The following is a 17,135-nucleotide window of genomic DNA, read 5'->3' on the forward strand; positions in this document are numbered from 1 at the left end:
CTGCATACGGTGACAAGGGGCATTTCCGGAGCATCTCCCGCCTGCCGGATGCCATGCTGATGGTTACACGCGTTCAACCCTCCCAGGGCGCTTTGGAGATAACTATTTCATTCCCATCCATTCATTCATCCACTCATAGATGTTCACCGAGCACCTCCTAGGTGCCAGGCCTTGTTCTTGGTGCTGGGGGCGCAGCAGTAAACGAGGCCAACTCGGTCCTTGTCCCCACGGAGTCCTGAAGGTGGAGGAGGCAGACGGTGGTCAAGGAAGAAACGGCTAATGGCAGATCACGGCGGGGGAGATGAGGAGACAGATGGGCACCGAGCACGGTGGGACGGGCTCTTCCTGGGGCCACGTATGCTGGTACCAGAGGGCGGTGATGATAAGGAGAACAGCCCGTATTGGGTGAGCACGCACCGGGTGCCAGAGTCTCTTCCACGTGCCTCTTCTGAGTGCGATCCACGCGCCCACCTCACGACCTGGGCGCCCCTGCGGCACGACACCCTGCCCAAGGTCACAACGGGTTAGAGTTCACACAGTTTGGCTCCAGAGTGCACGCTCCTGGCAGCTGGCCCTCCACTGCCCTCTAGTCCAAGGAGAAGCTAGTCCAAACACGGGGGCCTCCGGTGAGTGAGGCAGGAAACAGGAGAAAAGCTCACGGTTGTCACCAGAATTCAATGAAATAGCTCCTAGGAAGCTAAGAACAGATGGGAAGTTACTTGTTTATTTTAACTTAATAGAGGAGATCTCCCCCAGAATCGAGGAGCAAAGATCATTCTTAAGGGTGGCACTTTAGAAGCACCCCCGGGATTGGGGCGCCAGGGTGCCTCAGTCGGTTAAGCATCCCATTCTGGCTCCGGTCATGATCTCGCGTTCATGGGTTCAGTCCCCGCGTCAGGCTCTGTGCCGACAGCCCAGAGCCTGGAGCCTGCTTCTCCCTCTCTGTCTCCCTCTCTCTCTGCCCCTCCCCTGCCCAGACTCTACCTCTGTCTCTCAAAGAAATAAAACAAAACCTTAAAATTAGAGGAGCACCCCCAGGACAGCCGGGGCCACAGCAGGGTCGCCCGCCACTTTTCCAGCTGTGGAACCAGGGTGCAGAGAGGCCGGGAGACAGGCCTGCAGTCGCGGACCAGCCACAGCAGGGCGAGCCCCCGTCTCGGCGGGGCTCGAAGGAAGAGTGTCCTGTGCCGGCCGACAGAAGCAGTGTCATCCCGTCCCACCATCTTCAGCGGGAGAGCAACGTGAAAACAGGGCTAGAGGAAGACTCTTCTGACCGTGGGTCCAACAGTAGTTACCTCGCAGAAAAAGCAGAATCCTTCCTCTAGGCATCATTACCCAGACCCCACTCGCGAGCCGGACAGAAGCGGGGCCGCTGTTGGCTGACACAGGGGGTGTGGGGACCCCGGCCTCCGAGAGGGCCCCTCGGAGCCTCCCAGGCTCCACGGGGCTTGGTTTGAAGCCCACAGGTTTCTAGGCTGGCCTGGGAGGGAGGACAGTGGACCGGCTCAGAGGCGGTGAGGGCTTTGCCTGCTAGTAGCGGAGGAAGTGGGCCACACCTCCCCCCCTGAGGGACGGGAGGGGCAGAGCCCAGGGTCACGCTACTCTCCTGGTCTGGGAGACGGACACCAGGGCGTCCACAGGAGCGGTCCAGCCGAGGACCGGACGAAGACAGTGTCCTCTGCACAGAAGTTTGTCCTGAGTCCTAGTCTTGGGCGACGTACGGAGCTCAGCACACCAGCCCCGTCAGCACGGAACTGCTTGATGTGGGGGAAGGAAAGGAGGAAAGAAAGGACGGTGGTGGTCCAGAGGTGGCAGCCAGCAGTGTGCCGTAAATCCTTGCCGGGGGCTGGGAGGGGACGTTTCCCCGCCTTGGACAGTTGGCATTATCTCGGTCTTAGGTACAGTGGACGGGGTGGCCTCATGACAAGGTCTTCCTCCAGCCCTGGCCGGGCCATTTACAGCCCTCTGGCAGCGGGCAAGGGACTTAACGGGACTGGGCCTCTATTTACCCATCCTTGAAACGGGAATCACCACGAACGCGCCCCACAGGGCTGCCGTGCAGTTAACCGGGGCGAAGCTGGTGCCGCGTCCGGCTGCATAAACAGGGATGAGGGGCGGGGAGGGGGGGCCCGGCCAGCGCCGACCTGCACAAAGGAACACGTACGGGTGAGCAAGGACGTGGTTAGGAGGACCGGTTTCACGCTCTGAATGGTGTGAGGGATGTGGTAATTAGCTCCTCCTGAAGAATTCCGAGTCCCTCAGAGAGCACTGGTTTCCTCTGCAGGAGAGGGTCTAATTATAGGAGGAGGTGGTTCCCCCCCTCCCCCCCGGAGGAGCCCAAAGCAAAACCGCCTTCCCGGCCAGGGAGTTCCGGGCTCCCCTCCTGTCTGGAAATCCCTCCCAGACAGACAGAGCTGGCGGTCTGAGGGCCCCTCCCCGGGCAGGACTCACTCCCTGGTCCCCGGCACGTCTTGCTCCAGCTGCCCACTCACTCCGGCCGGAGCCCCGGGGCAGGGGGCAGAGGGGAAGGGCTCAGGACTCAGCCTTCTTCCGTGTTTCAGGCTGAGGCCCTTCACCTCCTACAAGCTGCGCCTGAAAGCCACCAATGACATCGGGGACAGTGACTTCAGTGCGGAGACGGACGCCGTCACCACGCTGCAAGACGGTGAGCCGGCCGGGCCCCCGGCGGGTGCGGACGCCGGCCCCTTCCCGGCTGCCACCTTTGGGCACCAAGACACGGGCTTGCAGAGAGAGGCCCCGCTTTCATCTGGAGCCAGGAAGGGGTCACCCGCGGGAGGGAGGGCGGTGGCGCGAGCAGTAGAATTCAGTCAGCAACACGCGGCTCCCAGCTCTCCGTACAGCCTGTGGCCGTGAAGCCGACTTCAAGGGCTTCCAGATGGAACGGGGGTTTCTTTGATTGGCTTCCAAACCTCTTCGACCCATCAGCAACCCAGAAATTGAATAATTTATGGAGTCATTAAAAATAAATGTCGCAGGGCGGCTGGGTTTTCGGAGGTGTCCCCATGTTTTTCTCATCCACGAACCACTCCCCAGTCTTGCCATTTGGCAAAAGCACACCGGTAAGCCATGGCGGATGGGGGCGAGGTCCCCTAAAAGCTCCAGGCGGTCTTGACCCGCTCCCTCCCACCTCGGAGGAGCGGGGCTGAAGAGCTGGTGTGATTTTGTGTGCGGATCCCGCCGGGCCGGGCCAGAGCCGCGGCATCGGTGTAGGTCCCGCCGGGGGCGCCGCCCCCGCGGTCAGGCCCGCTTTCAGTGCTGCAGCCCTCGTCCCAGGCCGCAAGCCTGAGCCCTCCGCTCGCCCAGCAGCAGCGCTGGGTTCCTTCCCAGAGTTTCTGTCTTCCTCTTTCATGGCCTGGGAGCCTAGCTTCACCGGCATGCGGCCTCGGTGCCCTGGAGGACCGGCAGAGGCGTTCCGGGACCCTTCCGGAAGCACGCCCAGGGGGCCCACGGCCTGAACAGGCCCCTCAAAAAGCTGGTCATCTTTCTGGCTCCTATTTTAATCTTACGTTTAACACAACTCAGGTGCTATTTGAGACGAAGCATTAATTCTTGGCAAAAAGAAGCAAATAGAGCAAGCTGATTTTGTGGGGAGTCTCAGGAAATTGCAAGCCAGTGAGCAGGACCCCGCGGCCTCCCTTACGGGGCTCAGTCAGAACTGGCCTGTTCTGAAAAGAAAAAAACATTCAGGGGCCTCTTCCAGGCTCCCGAAGGCCTGTCTCAATCCTTTGATATTTAAATCATTTCTTTTGAGGCACCTGTCCTGTTGTCTTCCTCTTCTGAGACTCGCAGTTTTCTCTTTGCAGTTGGTTCTCATTGTGTTTGCACTGTATTGTCTCCAGAACCACAGATCTGCTGAGACTCTCAGACTCGAGGGCTTGGGAGCCCTGGGCCAGGGGCGGGGGTTTTCAACGTGTGGATGGTTTGCTGAGAAACGTTTTCTTACTATGGTGGTTGGGCTGTTGAGCCCCCCTCCCCCCCGAAATTGCAATCGGGTGTGATCCAGAAAGCTGGATGAGGGTCACCACCGACTTAAGACAGACCAGCAAGAGGCCAGAGAGCAGGGTGGAGAGAGCTCCCCAGAAGGCAGGATGGGGGGCTGGAGGTGTGGCTGATGTCCCAGGGGCTGGGTGCCCCGGCAGGTACAGAGCAGGTGACCCGGGGACCAAGATTTGGCTAGTCACGTGGGACGGGGTGGGGAGAACAGCCTAAATCATTCTAGTCAGTGACCATTCGTGAACACTTAACGCACGGCCTCAGGATCTCACAGCGGTGGACATGGCGGACAGCTGCAGGGTTTTAGTTCCCGGCGTGTAGGGCCACGTCCACGGGCAGACGACCCTCAGCCACTAGCAGTCACACCCCTCCGTTGACAGTCACGTTCGCGCGTGAGCATGGGAGCACTCTGGCCTGGCCCGATCTTTTGTCCTGTTCAGAGCCACTCTGACCTACGCACCTTAAAAAATTGATGTCTCTCCCTGAGGGAGGTGTTGTGGGCCCCTGAGAAGATGTGGAACCAGCAGGAAGGCTCCCCGGGCAGGGTTCCCAAGGAAGAGAGCCTCACACGCCCTGCGTCTCTGTGTGGGTCCGCCTGGGGGGTAAGGGCAGGGCACTATCCGGTCCCTTCTTTCCCGTTTGCAGTTGGGTGGGGAAGGGCATCCACAGGGAAGGGAGGGAGGTGGGGCTGCTGGCTGGCCCGCTTCCCAAGCCCCGGCCAGGCCCCGGCCCTGCGTCCTCGCCAGCACCAGGAGAGGGCTGGCTCCGGGACGGCGACCAAGTACAGCCCGGACCAGCTAACCCTGGCTTTCTTCTTTCTTGGATTCCAGTTCCAGGAGAGCCTCCCAGTTCCGTCTCGGTGACACCGCACACGACCTCCTCCGTTCTGATCCAGTGGCAGGTAAGGGCCAGGGAATCACAGGGTGTTTCCTACGCCACTGTCGGAGGCCGGGCCCCTCGTCAGGGTCGCCGGTCAGAGGAAACAGCCTGGTTGGCGTGCAGACGGGGCCGCAGTGCACGGGGCTCCCTGATGGCCACGCGTGTGGGAATGAGCTTGAACGCAGCTCACCGGGGAGGGCCAGCAGGACGGCAGGGCTGGTGCCCAGCGTCAGGGCAGAATGTTCCAGGCATCTGGAGAAGGGTGGCCCAGCGAGGCCTCCATGGCACGTACAGAACTGGGTGGCGTCCTACAGGGCAGTGAAACCATAGCCTGTGGAGGTGTCTTTTCTACAAGAATCATTTGCAACCAGACAAGATACCCGCGGGGAGTCCTCCCTACTCCCAGGTCTGAATCTTCAGTGAGCAGTGAGTCAAATGAAGGCACGCTATCCTACATAATCAAATAATCTTGGGCCGCTAAACAGCGCTGTATTAGGACATAGAAAGGACACTGTGCCCTCTCTATGCCAAATTGGAAAATTTCGGTGCTTTTGCTAACAATACCATGCATCGAGAACAAAAATAACAGAGGGGCAGAAGTGCCGAGGAACCGACCAGGTCTGAGGGAGAGGGCTCACCAGGCAGGGGGTCGGGTTCACGAGCCGGGCTGGAGCCGGGCCGGGCAGGGGCCCAGGGCAGTGGTGAGCACATCGTGGGGGCTCTGGCCAACGAGGAGGTTCCTGAGGCCAGAATGGGGCGGCTGTCCTGAGGAGGGGGAGGGCAGTGCCTGGAGCCGGGGGTCCTGGGGTCGGGAGGTGGGGCCCGGTGCCCTGGTCTGTGTTCGTGGCCGCAGTGAGGTGAGGTCTGCCTCCGACCGGTGGGCCGCAGAGGGGGTCTGTGCGGCGTGGGCTTCTTCCTTGAGGGGACCGTCCGGGAGAGTGCCAGCAGGAGGGGAGGGGCCGGTGTGAGGGTCTGGAGGTGAAGGCACCCAGGTGACGCCGGAACCGAGAGGAGGCCATGGTCTGGGTGTGGCCCTGGAGAGAGAGAGGCCGTGCCTTGCTGGGGGCAGAGGCTGGCACAAAGGGAGGGCTGGAAGGGATTCCGTTGGAAAGGGTGGAGATGAAGGGCAGGGTGGGGAGGGAGAGGGGAAAAGCAGAGGTGACCTTCAGGGAACCTGTCCTAAGTGGACGGCCTCCAGCAGCCGGGACGGGGCACGCTGGAGCCCAGCAAGGAGCAAGAGGGAGAGAAGCACCGAGTCGGGAGGCCCCGGAACACCAGGGTCGGGGGTGGGCGCCAGCCGTGAGGGGGCTTCCCGAACTCTCGGGTGGTGGCTCCTGACCGCCGAAGGTTCCCGCTGCCTCCCCACATGCGGCCACTCGGCACCACCCACGTGCACGTTGGCCACGACTGAGGAGTACAGCCGGGAGACCCATGCAGGCGGAACTTGGCAAGCCTCTCTCCCCGGACGAGAGCCGGACTTCCATAGCCCGGGTTCCAGTAAGCACGCGGTAGTCTCCAGGGATTGACAGGGTGGCTGTGGGCCCTTCTTCACTCTCTGCTGCTAAGTGACACCTCCCAGGGGTGAGGGAACCCTTAAAGGTGATCAGGAGATAGTTCCAGACGTCATCCGGTGAAAGTGGAAATTGGCCGCTGTGGCATTCTGTAGTTTCCGGCCTCACCGGAGGGCCTGCCTCTGGGAAGCTGCTTCCCTGGACCGCATCACGGAGCCCCGGCTAAGTGACAAAGGACTCTGGTCTGCAGACCCCAGTTCGCGGGGGGGACCGCCGTGACCCCGACAGGTGTCTCTGGCTCCAGGCCCCTCCTCTGTAACACTGGGAGGTCAAAGGTGACCTCCGAGGTCTCTGATGCGAGCCCCGTTAGGTGTCCACACGTCTGGCTGCAGCAGGGCCTTTGGTGGGTGGGGGGGAGACGTTCAGAATGGCAACGCAAGGTCTCGGGAGCTTCTGTGTCCCACTCTCCACTAACTCAGTCGGCCAAAAGATCGGTCTTGTCTACCGTGCTAAATTCTACCAGAAAATGAGCTTGTTCTTTGTAGACGCGCCATCTGGCTTGCCAGGCGCTAGGTGGGCTCCTTTACGATCGAGGCTGCGCTGAGGCTCGGGGTGCACCCTCACCTCCACACAGCGGCTGTTGGCCCCCCGTCCTGCCCCCCACCCCACCCCCGAGCGCGCGGTTGCGGTTGGACGGCTCCGTGGATGGTGGGTAGCTGCACCAAAGGAACTTGGCGTGTGTGGCCATCGGCTGTCCCTGTTCAGAGCCCAGTAGAACAAACTAATTGCCAGAAGCCCAGAGCAGGAGGTGGTCAATACGATGTATTGTAGAAATAAATGCCTGTCAACTGCCAGGCAATTGAAGTATAATTAAAATTATGAGTAATTTACTAAATTAGAGCGAAGAGAACAAAGAGACTCCGTTTAAATATAGATTTGCATTCCAAATGAAACGTTTCACCTGTAAACCCTTTTTTTCCCCCCAGTAATTTGTTTAAAAATGCGAACGCCGCCTGTAATTTCAAGGCTGCTGACCCACTGGAGTGGCCCCTGTGTCGAATCTGTCAGGTTTGATTTTTCCTGGTAGGATAATCGATCTCGGCCTTTCATGGGGTCCGGTGCTGTTTGAAATCTAAGGATTTGAGCGTCTATTCTAGACAGCGATGGTATTGTGTCCGCACCGAGTGCAGCTCATAATAGACACGCTTCTGAATCGGTCGCAGCACTCAGGCTGGCTGTTCTGAAACTTCCGGGGGCTCCTGCAGTCTGTCACTCAAATGCGGTTGGCTTTGTGTGGCCACAGACTTCTCTAAGTGGAGGTTGAGGCCATTTTTGAGCCGAAAAACACCCTCTTAGGCAATAGATCATGTCGTGCACGTTGGACTCAGCACACAGTGGACTTGGTGCCGGAACAGGCGCCTTCCTAAGAGGACGGTGAGCCCACCTGGACAGCGGGCAGTGGGGCCTCCTCGGGACGTATCTTGGCTTTGTTCCTTTTCTCCATCACCTGCAGAGGACCGGTTCCTGCATAGGGTGCTGAGCCCTCAGGGGTGGACAAGACCCAGTCAAGACCTCGAGGACCTTCTGTTTACCGGGCTGAGCCCTATGACGCATTCGTGGGAAGACGTGGAGGGGGGCAATCGGCCCTCGTCAGGGGGGCCGGGAGGGGGCTTCTGGCTGTGTCTTGCAGGATGAACGCTCCCTGCCCCCACCCCAGGTAGAAGGCAGAGGGATGGGCATCCGGGCATCACGCACAGACAGAGCAAAGGCTCAGAGGTGTGACAGCCACCGGGACTCAGCACCAGGCTTCAAAGGGAGGCATGTCGGAACCAGGTTTTCTAGGGCCTCCTGGGCCCAAGCATCTCCCAGACAGGCGGCCAGTCCAGGATGAAACTAACCATCGATGGGGTCATCTGGGACGTCAGCAAACCCCGCTCGCTCCCACAGGCACGGAGCGAGCACCTGCTGTGACCAGAACCTGCCACAGGTGCAGCGGGGAAATAGAAAGGAAAAGACGCAGACGTGGCCTTGCCTCCAGTCCGCGTGGAATCGCAAACTACAGGCGCGGTGTGGTCAGGGCCGAGGGCTGGAAAAGCAGGTCTGTGGCTGAAAGGGAACCTTCTGGCCAGAGTCACAGGAGGCTCTACACAGTCTAGCCAGGCTTCCACCTGCTAGGGATACGGGACTGAGCCTGGGAGGTTGAGCAACCGGCCCAGGCCCACACTGCTAGGAGCCAAGACTCCATTGCAGAGCCTGAACTCAGCCCATGGCTTCTGGAACTTTGTGTCGCATGGAGCTGCCCTACTGATGCCTCCCAGGACATCCAGAGTCGTAGAGGCCTCTTTCACAAATGACAGATGGGTTTACTCCAGACTCCAGGAATAGAAAATGTGGTTAAACCCATTTCAGCATCCCGTGCGGCAGACCCCGGAGTCTCCATGGAGCCTGCCCTTTGTGCGGCCAGGACCTGTTGCAGCCTTAAGGAGGCCACCCTCCGTGCTGCATGGTCACCTGTCCCCTCCCCAAGCCCGGATGGCTCCTGCAGGGAGGGCCGCGCCAGGGCATTTCGGGAGCAGCCGCCAGTGAGTCTGTTGCCACACGTGGGTCCTGCCCGGTCGCGGGTAGCAGCTGTGCCTGTGGGACGTGGGCTTGGGTCCCTCTCCTCGCACCTGGAGACCACCCTCTCCTCCTCGGCTAGAAACGCTCGTGCGCCCAGGATGGGTGGCCTCGGCCCTTCCCCTCCTCCCTCCAGCCCGGGATGTGTGTGGACACAGATGCCGTGGGCGGGGTATTTGCTGCCTGTTGGAGAACCCCATTTGGGCCCCAGGGAGGACACTTATTTTCCCGAACTCCCAACTTCCTGCTCGTTGATAATTGTGGCAAGTGAAAGCCAGTCTCCCTAAACCCCGGCTTCTCTCTCCATGAAAAGCGAATTACCCTCAAGCAATTGTGCCTCTGGCCTGTGCACCTGCACAGTCAGGTCCTGGGGCCTTTGCAGCCTTCCTGCAGAGGTCAGAGGTCAGATTACCCCTGCAGCTGTCAGCTGTCACTGTCACACTGGGGCTGTGAGGGAGGCAGCCTGCATGTGAATTAACGCGAGCTTTTCTCGTGTTCAAAAACATCCTGAATATACCAGGCACGCCGTGTCCCTCTGGTACAGGCCTGCGTGTATGCCGTGGCTAGCTACATCATTACGAGTTACGTGAGCTATGCCGTTGGAGGGTCTGGACAACAGGATACTGCATCTTCCAAATCAGCCTGGTTTCTTTGGGTTGTGGGTAGCAAGGGTTGAAATAGAACAGGATTATCAGAGCATCCGAATCCCTCTGGTCCCTGGGTTCAGACAGTAAGAATTGCATTGAGAGAGTTCGGGGGCGAGGATGTGCTAATGTCCTGTGGCTGCCACAACATGTTACTCCACCCCACATGCTTCGAATGACAGAAACGAATTCTCACACGGTTCTGAAGGCCCGAGGGCCAAAGCCAAGGCGTCAGCTTCCTTCCTGGCTTCCGGTTGCTGCCGACACCTCTGGCGGTCCTTAGCTTGTAGATGCACCAACGCGTTTCCGGATGCAGTTCCGAAGCGTGTGTGTGGAGGCTTCCCCACGTCATCAAGCAATTCTCCAACACCGGCAGGGTGTCTGGAATTGAACTTGATTCTACCTGGAGAGAGCGTCAGGTCCCACGAGATAAGGGCTCGGTCGCACGAGGCTGTCCCCCACTTCCGAGGCCAGTCACGAGTGCCAGGTGATGGTCTGTGCTTCTGACCTGTCGGCTTTCAGTCAGGTTCCCACAGCCCTCTCCTCGGGTTTGACTAGAGCAGCTCCCAGAACTCAGAGAAGCATTTTACTTACGAGCTGCCAGTTTACTGTGAAAGGGTAGAGCTCAGGAACAGCCAGGTGGGAGAGGTGCCAAGGGCCAGGTGTGGGGGAGGGCACGGAGCTCCCAGGCTCTCTCCACGTGCTCCCCTCTCCCCAAATCTTAGCATGTTTACTGACTCAGGAGCTCTCCGAACCCCGTCTTCTAGGGTTTTATGGAGGCTTCGTTACATAGTCACCATTGGTGACTGATTGAACCTCCGGTCCCTCTCCCTTCCCCAGAAGTCGGGGGGAAAGGTCCCCCCTGCTCCCCCCGGAAAGTTCCCACCCTCTGATCACACTTCCCTGGGTGAGGTCCAAGTGTCACCTCATTCACATGACAAAAGACACCTCTGTCGCTCTGGACAAAGACATGTATATGAGAAGCAGATTTTGTCCTTCTGAAGGAACAAATATTTTTCTTGAGGGTCACAATATCACAGCACTCTACTCCAGTCTCTGCTTCCTTGCACACACGAGGCTCTCCCTGTGTGTCCAAATTTCTCTCCTCTTATAAGGACCTTTGTGTCGTCTCAGTATTTATCAAATGATTGCTGGATTCTAAATTGCTTCCTAAAATATGCTTTGTCTTCAACTTTACCGAGTAGATAATGTTGAACGCTCAGGCTCCCTGTGTGAATTAACCATCGTCATACCTGTTCATCAGTCCAAAGTGCACGATTACATCTGCAAGCAGTTTTGCTGCCAGTGACCTTCAGGCTTGAAGGTCGTCTTGTTGTCTTTGGGTGTCACTGAAAAGACCCAGAGATACTTTGTTTTGGGGTTTGGGGGGACTGGTAGCCTTAGCTTGTATCTGTAGGACTCAGGACTACATATCTGCAAACATTAATGTAGGGTAGATTTCTAAGAGCGTAATCGCTGGATTAAAAAGTAAGTGCATTGAAAACTTTGATAAATAAAGCCAAATTGCCCTCCAAAAAAGAAACCAGGCATTGGATTTGGGGCCCTCCCTACTGCAATATGACCTCCTCTTACCTTCACCATCTTCAGAGACCCTATTTCCAAAGAAAGCGGCATCCACAGGTAATGGGGGTTAGGATACCAACGTGTCTTTCTGGGGGACACAGTTCAACCCACCACAACAATGGGGTTTTCTTACAACAAAGCTGTGGCCTCTACTCTGGGACCAGGACAGTGTTTCCTGAGGCGCTGGTGACATCTTATAGACAGTGCCTGTGTAGGGGTCACGGGGAATCGCCCTGCGTCCCTGTCCCCAGACAGACTTCGTGACCCTGCAGCCAGGGGTCCTGGGGTGCCCTTTGTCCGTCTGTCTGGCCACAGCTTGGGTGGTTCTTGTCCTTATCTGCTGAGTATCCCAGAGGAAACACCAGAACCAGAGCCCCTGGCCCCCTGGCTGGCATGTGGCTGCTACAGCCGTCCCCATACTCATTAATCGACAGAAATTGATGGGAGGGAGAATGTGGGCCGGGCCTTGGCTGAGAAGCGGATCCCAGTGGGGGTGAAATTCTGAGCCCAGGGCCTGTCTTACCGCCATTCGTATTCCACGGGGTGTCTGAAGGGCGATGGGCACCCAGCCTACCCCGGGCCCGTCACATGCCAGCAGACTCTGGGGGGTGGACGCCCAGGGGCTCCAGCTTAGGTCTGAGTCAGGGCAGAGTGGGGCTGACCTGGCATGCAGAGCAGCCTGTGGTGGGGGGCAGTGAGGTTGCCACAAGCCCAGGTGGCCGTCAGGGACAGGGTGGGGTCAGCCCGTGGATGAGGCAGAGCCGGGCTGCGTGCGTAGTTCTCGTGAGTCCCGGGTTCACCAGGCAACGGGCAGCTCCCTCGCCCCTCTGCGACCTGGGCGTGCTCCCCTGCCCACGGGGGCTCCTACAGGCTGCACGCGGGTCACGAGGCCCGGTGCTCACACACCAGCACCAGAAAACCTGGGCCCTCAGAGAAGGCTCCACAGCCTGGCCCTCTGCCTCAGGGTCCCCTGTGCTCCTCTGCGTGAATGTGGCACTGGCCCTTTTGTTCGTAAATAACCAAGAGCCGCCTGTTTGCATCAGTGACGCCCCCCCCCCCCCGCCCCGCCCCAGTGCTGTTGGCTGACTCAACTTGAAGCCGAGGTCGCCAGACCGCTCCGGTGGGCTGACCGTGATGTATTTGCAGCCTCCGAGAGACGAGAGCCTGAACGGCCTCCTCCAGGGATACCGGATCTACTACCGGGAGCTGGAGTCCGAGGCCTCCTCAGCCACGGCCTCCAAGACGCTCAAAACGCCCTCGGCTCTACGGGCCGAGCTCACAGGTGAGACGCTCTCCCCTTCCCGGAGGAGGCTCCCAGGCAGGCAGCGAGGGCCCCGGGGGACCAGTGTGCATGTTTCTGCATGCAAGGCATGGTGGGAAATGCCCTGAAGGGCCAGGGGAGATGCCGCTTGCCTCCGGTGAACGCAGCCACTGGGGCGGACGGGTCCCTGCAGCAGCCCCGGCATGCAGAGAGGTGTTCGCTCGTGGAAAACACAGGGGGGGGGGGGTAACCGGGGAGGCTTCGCGGAGCAGGAGTCCCGGGAGATAGGTTGCCCCGGAGACGGATTTCACCGAGGACACCAGGGAAGGCGTGACTCACAAGGGCCTCTGCAAAGCTAAATGGTCAGGAGGCGGGAAGAGCTGAGGGGCTCCTGGACGGCCTCACCCAAGCCCCTGGCGCGTCAGGCCGGTGGGGTGTGGCCGGGAGGGAGGAGACCGGCCGGGCCCTCCGGGGGTATCGCGCCGCTGGCCGCTGCCCGATGGGGTCCATTCAGGGGGCTCCCCGGCCTCGGTGCACGCACAGCCCTCACGTGGAGTGGCGCCTCCTCTCTCCCGGGGCCCGTCCGCCTGCTCACCCCTGCTCCCGGTACCCCTGGCTCGGGCTAGGACTTGGATGCAACAGCGGCAGAGGCAGCTTCTGGAACTTCTGGAAAGGCCGCTGCTCTCTCCCATCCTCCTCTCTCAGAAGGGGGTCAGAAGGCGTCCCCCAGATGGTGTCCCAGAAGGTACTTCTGGCCCCTCAACCTCCTTGTGGCTTCAGAGCGTGCCGCTCGGAGACCACATGCCCGCTGTCCGCCACCGACCACCAAGGGGTCGCAGGGCCGCGGACCCACAGCGGCTCGAGGCTGCCCGCCCCAGGCGTGGTGCTGACAGGAAGAAGTGACATTTGTTGCCCAGGCTCTTGGCCACCCCGCCCCCACCCCACAGGTGTTCCCTGCTGATGGCCAGACAGCGTCCCCCCCGGGCTTTGTAGCAGATTCGAAACAACAAAATAAAAGGAGCCAGGATGTGGTTGGGTCCTTGGTTTGTGCTCTTGGTTTGTGGCTTGCCGGCCCGCATCAGAGCGGGGCTCTTACCTGAGCACAGGCAGGCCGACAGCCGTACCTGCCGCGGGGCGTCTGGAAGAGTCGGCACCCTGGGAGAAGCCCGTCTCCCGTCTCCTCTAGTGTTGTTTGTGCTGTTGTGGCAGATTCTAATCCGATGCGTTGAATCAGAGGGTAAGCGCAGGCCCCACCTGTCACGGGCCGGGCACCTGGCTGTCGCAGGAAGAAGTGCAGGCCACTCCCCCCCACCCCGCCCCCTGCCCTGGTGAGCCCTGAGGAAGTGCTCAGGACTGCGTGGTCTCTGTGGCCCTTGGACGGGCAGCGTGGGAGGCACAGCGGCTGCCGCGCGAGGTGCCGTCCCCTCCGTCTCCGCGGCCCATCGTTTGCAATAACCGCTCCCCGCGTGCTAACTGCCTTTCTGCCTTGCTCGCCCCTAATAGCCCAAAGCAGCTTCAAGACCGTGAACAGCAGCTCCACGTTAACGACGTATGAATTAACACGTAAGTGCACGCCGCCTTCAGCAGGAGGCGCTGTGACCGCGGGGCAGGCCGGGGCCAGCGCCAGTTGGCCTCTCGGTGGACCCAGTGAAAAGCAGCTTGGATTAACGCCTCTAATTTCTGGAATTTCCCCTCTCAAACGCTGTTCTCAACACACCAAAACCATCAGGGAGACAGGAAAGGAAACTTCTAGAAACTGAGGCTGGGAAGGGGTTTTCCTGACAGCGGGTCTTTGACTTTGGGACGGAAAGGAAGGTCAGGTTGAGCGAGATCTCCCGTCTGGCTCTCTGTGGCCTTTTCTTCTTCCTCTTTTTTTAACTGTGATAAAATATCCATAAAATTTACCATCTTAGCTGTTGGGAAACGTGAGGCTCAAGAGCCGTCAGCTTGCTCCCACCGCGTGCGCCCGTCACCGCCAGCCTCCAGGGCTCCTTTCTCTCCCACAGTGAGACCCTGTCCCCAATGGACATTCGTCCTCCCACCCGGCCCCTGGCGCTGACCTTCCACTTTCTGTCCCTGCGTCTGAGCCCTCGGGGACACATACTAGCGAAACCACACAGCCCTTGTCCCCTTCCCCTTGGAGCTCGGTCCCTGCCGGAGCCTGCTCGAGACACTGTTCCTTCCCAAGGCTGAGCGGCGCCCCACCGCGTGCACTCGGCCCATGTTGGCCATCCGTCCGTCCATCGCCCCTTCCCTTTGGTGGCACCACGTCACTTGTCCTTGTGTTCCTGGTCCTCAGAGGGTCTCACGGTCCAAATGTGGGGCCGAGGGGGCCCCCGATGGGACCCCCTTCTGTGCAGGGAGCCTCCCTGGACTGGAATGTGGGTACAAGGGGGGTGCTCTCCCAGGGCTTACCGGTGCCATCCCATCGCATCCCAGTAGTGCCCGGGCAGGCCTCAGGCGAGCCATTTTCTCCTCCTCCACACTACGCCCCAAACACACCCCATCGTCTGTCATCTGCCCCGTGTCCCCATCTACTGCCTGGTTCCCTGTGCGCACGTAATACGTCCCAGGCTGAGGATCAGCTCAGAGGGTTAGGTGCAGCCCAGGTTCCAGAGATGAGGCTTCCCGGCCGGACCTCGCTCCGGCCTTTTCAGTCTGGGTTCTGAAGCGAGAGAGGGGCCCCCACTATACCCCGTCCACATACGCCCTGGCTTGTCTCAGGTAACACTGAAGAGCCCCACGGTCCCGAGGTGGACATTAACAAGCTACGGCGGTGGGTTCCGAGGCATCAGGGCTTCGGCAAGGCTAAGAGTGGGGGAGAGGCCCCTGCCGGGCCCGGTGGGCACCTCTGTGAAGCTGGGGTGGAAGGAACTCGGCGTCCTGAGGCTTCGAACCTCTGCTGACCGGCGGCTCGCTAGGAGGCATGATACGAAGCCTGGCGCGAGTCACCACTCACTCAGGGGGTCAGACCCGCACGTTGGGCTTCGGGAAAGCCAGGCTGTGACGAAACAAGATCCACCAGCGGGAGAACCTTCCAGAATGTTTTGGCTCAAAGGTCGGCTGCTTTGGCCGCGTGCCCTGTGTAATCCTATATACGTGGCTTCGCACACCCTTCCCTTCCCAGGATGTGGTTGTTAAAGACTCCGAGGCCAATGTATTTCCTTTTTAACCACCAGGGTCTCACTCTGTCAGTTCTTACAGAGATTCTGGACCCAGCGGCAAAGCCCACGTCACACTCTGTCACCTCGATTCTTTCCTCCGAAGGGGGCCTTGCTGCTGCCTTTACCCTGAGTGCAAGTGGGACGGGTCTCTGCGGCTGCACAGGGTGACCTTTAGTCCCGGGCCAGGGAAGGAGGAGGAAGGAAACGCTCGTGACGTGCCCCCGCGGCTCCCGGGTGGCACCGCCCCCTCGGTGTGGTTCTCAGGCGGGGAGATGGGCCCGGGCCCGGGCGAGCTGACCGCTGTCTCCTTTGACCCGTAGATCTGAAGAAATACCGGCGCTATGAGGTCGTCCTGACGGCCTACAACATCATCGGCGAGAGCCCGGCCAGCGCGCCCGTCGAGGTCTTTGTCGGCGAGGCCGGTAAGTTCCCAGCGCCCCTGAGCTCCGAGAGGCCTGGCCTGGCGCTCTCGGGTGCCAAGCGTGATGCTGGCGGACGGGAGGTTTCCGGGTCACCGCTGGGCAAGTCGGGATCTGCCGAGGGCTGGAAAGTCCCGACGGCCGGGGCGATGCTTCCCGGTCTTGCTTCCAGGCCCGACGGTTTGTTTGGCATCTGGAGCCCTCCCGCTCACCAGGACGTGCTCCAGGGGAGACAGGCTGCGGCCTGCATGGGCACCCGGGCGTGTGGGGACCTTGGCATCTGCAGGGGATGCTTGTACTCTGTCGCCCTCGGTCCCTGGCTGGGCCTCAGCCTGACCTCCTGGCAATGGCCCCATCTCAGGCCTCGGAAAGCCACCCGGATCGTTGCTCGTACCCTTTTTAGATAAGGCGTGGATCCTGAGTTTGTTTCAAGGGCTGTCCCTTCCGTAGAGGCATCGTGTCGCGTTGAGATCGGCTCGGGCTTCCGTCCCCTGCCTCCCCTCCGGCCCGAGGGCCCTTGCCCGCTCTCCTCCTCCTCTGCTGGGGGAACCCGGCTCGGATCTGTGGGGGCAGTGAGCGGGCCGTGCTCTGGGCCGGGAACCACCAGAACTCCCCTGAGCACAGAGCCCCAGGCTCGGAGAAGGAGGTCCGGCCACTGGGCCCGCCCACAGAAACGCGTCAGGTGACCTTTCGCAATTCGGAGAGGTTACAGTCCTAAACCAGATGGCAGATGGCAGATGGCAGCGCCAGGGGCCTAACTTGGCAGGCTTTTTCTGGAAAGGCCAAGCAAGGGATGAGGGAAAGAGATGCTTGAAGCACAGGTTCCATTGGCCTCTCTTCACATCTGTCCCCACGGGTTCCTCAGAGCCGACGGTGTGGGGGCTGGGCAGTCGGAGTTCGGGGCAGACGCCCCTGGCCTCCCAGGAGCACACGGAGGCCAGGCAGGAGCACGGGCAGGGAGGGGACGAGGCACCCGCCGCCTGTAAGCGTGGGGCTCCAGTCCTATTCTGGCACCTGGGCCCACGTGGGTCACCAAGGCGGGT

The 17,135-nt window shown here is 60.2% G+C and overlaps 1 protein-coding gene across 1 annotated transcript in view; it reads left to right on the forward strand.

Moving 5' to 3' along the window:
* Nucleotides 1–17,135, forward strand: part of SDK1 (sidekick cell adhesion molecule 1) — a 157,952-nt gene that overhangs the window by 80,954 nt on the left and 59,863 nt on the right. Inside the window, exons 15-19 of the mRNA XM_047089469.1 lie at nucleotides 2,562–2,665; nucleotides 4,845–4,915; nucleotides 12,395–12,530; nucleotides 14,013–14,072; nucleotides 15,994–16,095. Of these exons, the coding sequence (XP_046945425.1) occupies nucleotides 2,562–2,665; nucleotides 4,845–4,915; nucleotides 12,395–12,530; nucleotides 14,013–14,072; nucleotides 15,994–16,095 (473 nt within the window). The remainder of the gene's footprint in view (nucleotides 1–2,561; nucleotides 2,666–4,844; nucleotides 4,916–12,394; nucleotides 12,531–14,012; nucleotides 14,073–15,993; nucleotides 16,096–17,135) is intronic.

This window comes from Lynx rufus, unplaced genomic scaffold (assembly GCF_022079265.1).
Source record: "Lynx rufus isolate CCGP_SWC_20201006 ecotype Redwood Valley unplaced genomic scaffold, mLynRuf1.p SCAF_27, whole genome shotgun sequence".
Taxonomy (NCBI): Eukaryota; Metazoa; Chordata; class Mammalia; order Carnivora; family Felidae; genus Lynx; species Lynx rufus.